At 43.5% G+C, this 9326-nt stretch overlaps 1 protein-coding gene across 1 annotated transcript in view; it reads right to left on the bottom strand.

Annotated features, from left to right (window-relative positions):
* Positions 1 to 9326, bottom strand: part of MROH8 (maestro heat like repeat family member 8) — a 56791-nt gene that overhangs the window by 5299 nt on the left and 42166 nt on the right. Inside the window, exons 15-22 of the mRNA XM_032419306.1 lie at positions 8631 to 8768; positions 8250 to 8364; positions 7788 to 7928; positions 6507 to 6671; positions 5658 to 5813; positions 3202 to 3324; positions 1592 to 1691; positions 1273 to 1338 (exon numbers count right to left, since the gene is read on the bottom strand). Coding sequence (XP_032275197.1) covers positions 1273 to 1338; positions 1592 to 1691; positions 3202 to 3324; positions 5658 to 5813; positions 6507 to 6671; positions 7788 to 7928; positions 8250 to 8364; positions 8631 to 8768 — 1004 coding nt within the window. The remainder of the gene's footprint in view (positions 1 to 1272; positions 1339 to 1591; positions 1692 to 3201; positions 3325 to 5657; positions 5814 to 6506; positions 6672 to 7787; positions 7929 to 8249; positions 8365 to 8630; positions 8769 to 9326) is intronic.

Here is a 9326-nt window from a genome sequence, read left to right as displayed (position 1 = left end):
GGACCTTGAGATCATGACCAGAGCCGAAGGCGGATGCTTAACAACTGAGCCACCCAGGCGCCCCTCTCATAATCTTTCTTAAATAAGGTCCAGCTTCTGCCTATTTTACCAGTTACATATTTTTATTTTAAAAGTAGTGAATTGTTCAGGATTCTATTTTATCTTTTTTAAGACTTTTTTTCCCCCTCAAGATTTATTTATTTATTTGGGGGGGAGGGGCAGAGGGAGAAGGAAAGCTGACTCCCCGCTGAGCATGGAGCCTGAAGTGGGACTCAATCCCACGACCATGAGATCACAACCTGAGCCGAAATGAAGAGTCGGACACTTAACCAACTCAGCCACCCAGGTGTCTCTTAAAGATTTTATTTTTAAGTAATCTTTACACCCAGGAAGCCTGGGTGGCTCAGATGGTTAAGCGTCTGCCTTTGGCTCAGGTCATGATCTCAGGGTCCTGGGATTGAGTCCTGCATCGGGCTCCCAGCTCGGTGGGGAGCCTGCTTCTCCCTCTCCCTCTGCCTGCCACTCCCCCTGCTTGTGCTCTCTCTTTCTCTATCTCTCTGACAAATAAATAAAATCTTAAAAAAAAAAAAAGTAATCTTTACACCAACGTGGGGCTTGAACTCACCATCCGAGTTCAAGAGTATCATGCTCTATCAACTGAGCCAGCCAGACGCCCCCAGGATTTTAATTTGGTTCTCACAGTACATACTTTGGGGTCATGAGGCTTGGCATTTCATGGCATTTTCTAATTGTAGGACTACTTCTTAAGTGGGAATAAATAATTCTTTGAGTGCTAAATCCTCAAAGCTGTACAGTTATTGAAAATTTCCACTCACTGACAATTCCACTCACATGACATTTACATGATGGTTGCCTTATATGACTATAAACCTCTGTATTACTAAGTCCTGCCACCTCACAGGACAACTGCTTATAGAAAATAGGGCTGCAGTCATCTCTGTGGGTACTTGTGAGCTATTGCCATAATTTAGTAAGATGGTATTTCTAGGTGGAATCAGGAATTGTTCCTGAGACACTCATCAAAGCTGGTTTCCAGACAAATAGGGTCGTGTCCTAATGGGGGGGAATTGGACTGGGATGAGACTGTCATTCACTTGAGATCTCCAAGGTCTTTATTACTGCAAAAGTCAGGCTCTCCGGTTCCCAGGGTCTCAGCTCTGTCAGAGAAGAGAGCCTGCCCATAGTCACCACCTCAGATCTCTCTTGAAACGTGAGGCACCCCAAACCAAACCCAAGTGTGTGATCACTCACCGTTCTCTATCCAGTCAGTGCCCTTCATCCTGAGCTCACTGTGATCCACGTACTTTAATAAGAGTCCTAAATGCAGGATAAAGTCAGTGAGGCTGTAGTCTGGCTTTGGCTCTAAGCAGTTGGCAGAATTGGCCTTTTGATAATTAGACAGATTCTAAAAACTTGACTTTCAAGTGCCTTATAGTTAGCTAGAGATAACAGCCCTTTTCTCCAAAGAAGTGTTTTCAAGGTCATGTTCATAAAGAACGGGGATACTCAACAACACAGTTTGGGAAGATATAGGATAAAGTGACTGTAGAAATAAAAGGAATGTTTATACCTACGAATAAGACTGCTGCTCTCCTGATAGGAAGCTTTGCGTTCTTGGAGAACATCAATGTTTGGGCGAGGAGGTTAACTGTCCCCTGGCATTTTTTTCCCTAAGTGGGGAAAAAAAGAGTAGAAAGGAGTGAAGTGCACCACTGTTTTTGTCAGCGCCACTGTAGTTTCCAGAGCCAGGGATGATGCCAGACATTAGACACATAGAAAATGGCGCTTGAAATAATAACTGCAGTTGCTTAATGAATGTGATGCCACAGTAACAAGTCCCTAGACAAAGTTACATCCTCTGGATACACCGTGCTCACACCCCCTCATGCCCCAGATTGTGCCCATGATGCCTCTAAGTGCATCTCTACTTCTCTGTATCTAAGTCTTCTCTGTTCCCTCAGCTCTGCCTTGAGCTCTGCCTCCCTATCGGCTCTTCCCAGATCGCTCTTGCCTTCCTGACCTCACTCGGCTCTGAGCATTTCTGCAGGTACCCCTCTCTTCACATATCATTTTCCATCTTGAGTTTCTATTTAATTTTCCACAGAGGTTTTATTGCCCTACTGGCTAGCAAGCTCCCTTAGGACGTTTATAACTTTGCCATGTTTCTGGGTTCTCCACAGCCTGTTGCATATTGGATGCTTACTGGATGAATAAATGCACCTCTCAGTGGTTCTGTTACAAAGACAGGCAGCTCAGGGATAGGAAGAGGACCAACAGACTCTATTCCCATAGATCTTATAATGTCACATGGATAATCTCTAATCTTACGCATTGAGAGCACTGAATTTCTGCTGTAAATACTGTCATCAGTGCCTCGGATATAGGTTTGGGTATAGGTCCGAGAGATAATCCTTAGTGGCAAGCCTGACACAATGGTACTGTGGGGCTTCCTAACCCCATAAGTCTGATCAGAGGAGCCTGCACTGGATCCTAAACAGGTTAAACATATGGAAGACTCCTGGGAATAGTCAGTCCTCGTGTCTTCATAGTAGGATCCCAGCAGTCCTAGAGTCAGATGTCCAGAAAACCACGGATGGGCCCCCTGAAGCTGCCCTGGCTCCAGCCTGCCCCTGAGATCGGCCCCAGTAGTCTTTGTCAAGTTTGTGACAAGAAGGATGCCATCTGGGTCCTAGCAGAGCCAGTGGCATGCTGTCATCATGCTCCATGGCCTACAACAGCATGGCAACCCTTGCTTGGGGCTCCCTAAACATGCTCTGATGGAGGGTAAAACAATCCACTATATCCAAGAAAAGGATGAGATATCATTGTAAAGGCAATACACAACTCCAGTTTAATTCACTCCATGAATAGTTTTTTGAGCACATACTATTATCAGCCTGACCCCATAGCCTCGACCCAGGTTAGGGGGGCTCCCAAGAATTCAAAAGAGAGTCTTTTATATGAGGAAAGGTGGTAATAGAAAGTGGAGTCTGTGACTCAGTTGGGAGGAAACTAGCGAAATAGATTCCCAATACAAGACAGTTCATGGATATCAGCTGCTGATGTGGAAAGGGATGGGAAATGTTTTCCTTATGTCATGTTCCTCCATTAAAAACAACATCAGAAAAAATAAGCCTGCTAGCATATAAAGGAGTGAACAAGCCATTATTGCTCACATACAAAGAATCTGCAGACTGCTCCAGCTTCCCGAGGGCTGATGTACCAGGGATCTTTGCAGTACACTTCTTGGGGCAGCTTCCACTTCAGGAACTGGGCACATATGGTTAGGACTTGCCTGCTCTCCTGGGAAAAGGATTATCAAAGATCAGCATCTTCAGACATTTTTTAGCTGAGGTAACCTTTCTTCAAATAAAACTGGCTAAAGTGAGGGCAGGGATGGAAAGGAACCAGAGACCTGCCCTCCTTCAGTTTCCCCGAACAGTCCCCCTAGCGGGGGCCATGAAGCCTGCAGAGTTGTGGGGAGGATGTAGAAGGCACTGCTCTAAGACAAAAGCGAGAGCTCTCTGGTGTAATACCAGAGCAGGGACTGGCGCTGGGTTCCTGCTACCCCATGCGCGAGAGACAGGGCTCCTCCACCCGCTTGCTGCTCCGAGTCATTCTTCTGTCACTGTACACAGGGAAGTGTAGCTCCTTTTCTCACAGTCCTTGTGCAATCTCTGGCTTGGAAGGAATTCTGGACAGTACTGATCCCCTCCCGATCCAGATGCTTGAGCAAAATTTAGCAAGTGGGCTTCTTCTGTATTCACAACTCTCAGAATGCCTCCCATGTACCACACACCACCTCTTATAAGTATTTTCAAGCAAGTATCTTGTCCCAGGTCCACTAGATTTGGGCCATTAAAATTCCTTTGGGGACTGATGGGAATACAAGTTAGTTCAGTTACTTTTATTATTTGTAAATATCTAGTAAAGTAAAGTTAAAGATACCCAGATATTACACTTCCGGGTTTATGCCCTCAAGAAATTCTCACACAGGTAAACAAAGAAATATGTAAAAGAATGCTGTAATACGTAAATAAAAATACGTAAAAGAATGCTCACTGCAGCACTGTAATAATGAAAAACTGGAGACAATCTAAATGTCCAAGAATAGGAGCACTGGAGAAGTGTGAGGATATCCTCAAGATGGAATTCTATATAGCAGTGAGAATAAATGAACTGGAGCCCACAATGTGGGCAAATCTTACAACGCTAAATAAGCAAAAAAGAGCAAGTTGCTAAGAGATTTATAAATGATACAACATACCAAGTTTTTTTCTACATGTAACATTTTAGGACATGAAAAAAATATTACCACAGAAGTGATAACAATAAAATTCAGGATGATAGTTCTTGGGGGAATTCAACTGGGGATAGGTGCATGATTTATTCCTGTTTTATTTCTTACAGTGGGTGCTAGACTATGTTCTCTGTGTTAGTGATTCCTAACCTGTTTAATATTGGATTTCACCTCTCTGCTTAGGCTACCCTCTGAAGAGCCTTGAAGACAAGGCTAGGGATTGTTCAAGGTTTGAAAGAAAGTAAGCCCAGAGCCTTGGCTGCTCTATGCCTTGCCTGATTACCAAGGGCTGACAGGGGTTGTGCGGGAAGGGGGGAAAGGTGAGATGGGGATCAGTGCATCCACATATCCGTGACTCCTGCAGGGCAAACTTTTCCATCAGTTGGTTGGGAAGCTCTACTCTATACTTTATTGGGGTCTGAAATAGTTCATATTTCTTTTTTTAAAAAATATTTTTATTTATTTATTTGAGAGAGTGATCAAGTGAGAGAGAGAGAGAGAGTGAGCATGAGCAAGGGAGGAGCAGAGGGAGGGGGAGGAGCAGATTCCCTGCTGAGCAGGGAGCCTGACACGGGGCTCGATCCCAGGACTCCGGGATCATGACCTGAGCCAAAGGCAGATGCCCAAATGACTGAGGCACCCAGGCGACCCTGAAATATTCCATATTTCTGGTTACAAGACCATAATATTTCCCCCAGATTAAGGTACCAGGGCCCACCATAATCTTATTTTTGATCCTGCTTTTATTTCTGTAATGGGGAGCATGGGTAGGGGAAAGCTCCAGCATTTTTCCAGAATCCTTGCAGCCTAAATACACCTCTGGACTGTTGTAACTGGTGGTCATAGTTAGCACATTGGAATGGACAGGCTCCTGAGGTATGTATGAGACAGTACTAAAGATGATGACATCCTACCCACAACTCTATGGCAGAAACTCCTGGAAGATTAAGGAGATGTAGAGGTTTCTCTAGATTGTCAGAGAAGCTACTATTTCTGACTTAGCCTCAACACAAGTCTATTTGTCTAAAGGCCAGAAGGCAGTTCTTGAATAAAAGAAAAAGATAATGGAATATTGTCATTGTCAACAAAAAAAGAGTTTGTTGAATTTGGCACTGTATTTAGGCTCTGTAGTAGGCTACATATTGGGGTGGGCTACAAAAAGAAATAAGGAGTAAGATTTTTCACACAATTCACTTAGGCAAAATAATTGAAATGTAGTCTGTGCTATCGGAAATGGTGAATAAAGTCCCTGCCCTCAAAGATGGAACGCTTATTTGCAGATTTGGCTCTGGATTAGAAGTTATTTGGGCATGAAAGCAGTTAACAGAGGCATTACCTCAGCTACTGCATCATTTTCATCCTGAGAATACAGAAGTAGTGGGACCAGGCTGTCCAGAACTTGATTCTCTACACTCTTCTTATCTGTGTATTTCACAGACTTTATGGAGGCTCCAAAGAGGGTCATGGAGAAACGATGAACATCAGGTCTCACCTACAAAGGGAGCATCCAAAGGGAAGCAAGTCACTGAAAGTGTTCATGCTTAACTTATAAGGGCTAGATTGGTTGAAATGCCAGTCCTAACATGAGGCTATTTAGCTATAGGTAGCTGAGGGCAAGAAGCCAAATATATATAAAGATAGCAAGACCTGCTGCTTTGTAGTACTGGTTGTTCTCTCACTCTGCAAATGAGAAATGTAGTCAGCACAGCTCGTGCCTGATGCTAGTATTAACTATTCACACAAGCTGTTTTGCTGAAATTCAGAATCCCAGCCTTGCCATGCTTGACTCTTCCGAGGACGTGGTTCATTGTGCTCCATGTATTTTTTTTTTAATCTTTGGGATTTGGAATGGGGACATATGTATAGTCCACCACCTTGACCCAGTCCTGATTGTTCCTTGAAAGACATCTTTTCTCATACAAACTCCTTCCCCAACCCATGCTCAGGGTGGTACCCTGGCAAGTCTCTACATCTCAGTTTTTTTTTTTTAATCTGAAAAACAGTAACACCAGTCCTACTAACATCACAAGTTACCTGGAAGGCTCTTAAGAGAGGAGATTTCAAAGTGCTGTGAACATAAAAAGAACTATATAAAATAGAGTATATTTATTACTATCCCAATTTCTATTTGCTGTTATGCCCATTACCCTCCCCTAGGAAAGTCTCTCCTCTCTCATTGTCTTACATCACCAAATAGGGAGAACAGGGTCTTCATCATGGCTGTCAGGGTGGTGAAATCCATTGTCCCAACCAGTTGCAAGAGTATCTGGATGGCCAACAAAACAATCTTCTCGTCGGTTTCACATAAGAGGTCTAAGATGCACGGCAACAGGCTCTTGATGCCTTCCCTCTGTGTGCCCAAACGGAGTGCACCATCACCCTCCGGACAGCACTTCATCTGGTACCAAAGTAGGGCTTCCCAACTTTACTCAGTACCTGGTGCTTGTTGAATGTTTGGTAGCGCTGGCTAGTTGAGAACAGAGAAGTAAAGAGGGCATGACTGCCCTCTCAGTACTGGCAGGGCTGATACGTAGATTGGGGGGGGCAGAGGTGTTGTAAGTTGCCTCATAAGGGCAGAAGTGGGACCAGGTGGGACGGTCCAGTAACAGAGACTTAGGATTAATGTAAGAAATTGCTTACAATGAGAGAAAGTGGAATGGCTAGCTCAGGTCATAGTGAATTCTCCAACATGGAATGTATCCAGAGGCAGTAAGACTCCTTGCAGGAATTCAAGCAGAAATGGACTGAGGACCCTTAAGGGTCCTTCCCATTCTGAATTGGGATTCTGTTCTTCTGAAACTCCCAAAAGGAAGCAATCTCAGAGTTTTAATGTTTAAAACATACATGTAAAAAGTAAATAGAATAAGGCAATAAGTATTCGTGTATCCAAACAACCAGAATTAACATGCTAGCATCTGTCATCTTTGTTTCAGATATATATACATGTTTAAATATTTAAAAAAAATAGAACTCAAGTGATAAAATTGAAGGCCCAGGGATTGATCTTTCCTTCTGACCCAGGCCTAGTTTCTAGCTAGGCCTACAGAAAATGAGCTCTCTTTCAACATGAATGTCAGTAATCCTTGTTTAGATGATATGCATCTTGGGAGCAGATATCATGGTCTATCCAATGTACTCTTAGGGCAACATAGTACAAGACATAAAAGGACACCTGAATGTCACCCAGGCTGTGATGGGAGGGTACCTCCTTACACAAATTATAGGTTTCAAATATTATGAATATATGTGACTTGGACTTATTTCTTATGATTTCATGAAATACTTAAGTCAGTACTTACATATTTCCTAGGCATAAAATTTAAAAGGTACAAAGGGGTGTATTCCTACTTGCTCCCATTCCCAGGCTACCCAATTTCCTTGTTGGCTGTTACCAGTTTCTTGGGTATCTTTCTGGGGTATGTTTGATTTGTGACTTATGAATCAGTGGTCTGGGGGCCCCTCCTACCATCTCCTGGTGTTTGATAAGATAGCGCAGTCCCTTTAGGGCAAGAAATTTGAAGACACTATTTCCATGATGTAGCCAGTCTTTCAAGCGGACAACAGAGTATATGCTGGGCAGTCTCCTAGCCACTGGACTCTGGAGAAGCTGAAAGAACCCAGAAATCAGGCAAAGAAGTTACCTTTAAGCCCTTTTTCATGAGGGGAGCCACCTTCCCACCAATTCCAAAATGTGTATTTTTCCTTGGAAACCTCTACTAGGTTACAGGGTGATGCTTACACAGTAGGTATCTAAGGAATGCCGAATAATGAATATATGGCAAGAAGAATGTCAGTAGGCTTGAATCTGAAACTATTTCTGTCCCACATCTGAAGTGGATCCTGGCCTGCCATGAAGTTGGACAGGGCCCAGGAAGGCAGGTATTGCAGCTTTACAGGCTTCCTGAACCCAGCTTCTAACGAATCTTACCTCCACGAAAAATCCTGCAGATGTGAGTTTATGTTTATCATTCCCTCGGTTAAGAAGAGGGACCAACAAGTACATGACTTTATGTGCAAGGAGGTGATTTCTTTCTAGCAACGCACTGCAAAACACAACACCCAAGAGGACACCTCTTAGAAATGCTCCTATCCAGACTGCATTCTTCCCAGGGCTGGGGGCCCTCCGAGGATTTTGCCCAGCTTTAGGTGCATAGGACGGTATGGCGGTGGCAGGACCTCTGAAAATCTGCCTGGCATTATGGGTATTTCCCTAACCTGTGATGTTATTCAACCTTGGTTGCTGTTTTAGCTAGAAGGGAGAAAAATACCTAAAGCAATGCTGATTTAGAGCATGGCAAGGAAGTCTTACTTGGCAAGGAGAGATACTCCCTGAAGATGGCACTCTTTTCCTTCCAGGAGGGTCCATCCTTCATTCTTTTCCATGATGTTGAATTCCTGCCAGCACAATGTTCTGAGGAGGAGAGTCTTTGTAGCCTGTATGGCGAAGCTAAATCAAACCAAACCAGTACAAGTGAATAGAACAGGTCCCTTCAACTTATCAGCACACAATCACCCTGCTCTCTCACTGAGGAGGGCATGCATTGATAGCTCTGGATGGTACTTCTCTTCTTTCTAGATTTCCCCCAAAGACTCTTAATGTTCTAATAACTTGAAAGGCCCTTCACACAAATTTTTAGCGTAAAGAAATCTAACTAGATTTTTTTTCCCTGGGAGTGTGAAAAGAAATCTATGATAAAACAAATGATATGGGATGCTAAACCCATACCCACTGCTTTTTTAAAAAAGCATTATTTAGATGTAATTTATACCCCCCTCAAAAAATTACCCACACTGTTTTTTTTTTCTATTTTATTTATTTTTAAAGTGGGCTCTACACCATCATGAGTTCAACGAGGTGCTTGAACTCATGACCCTGAGATCAAGAGTCTGATGCTTAATTGACTGAGCCACCCAGGTGCCCCCCACACTGTTTTTTAAACTACCCCCACAACTGGGACCAGTAGAGCATGTGACTCTTGATCTCCAGTTCATGAGTTCGAGCCCC

This window comes from Phoca vitulina, unplaced genomic scaffold (genome assembly GCF_004348235.1).
Source record: "Phoca vitulina isolate PV1807 unplaced genomic scaffold, GSC_HSeal_1.0 scaffold22, whole genome shotgun sequence".
Lineage (NCBI taxonomy): Eukaryota > Metazoa > Chordata > Mammalia > Carnivora > Phocidae > Phoca > Phoca vitulina.
This window is presented reverse-complemented; position numbering and strand designations above follow the sequence as displayed.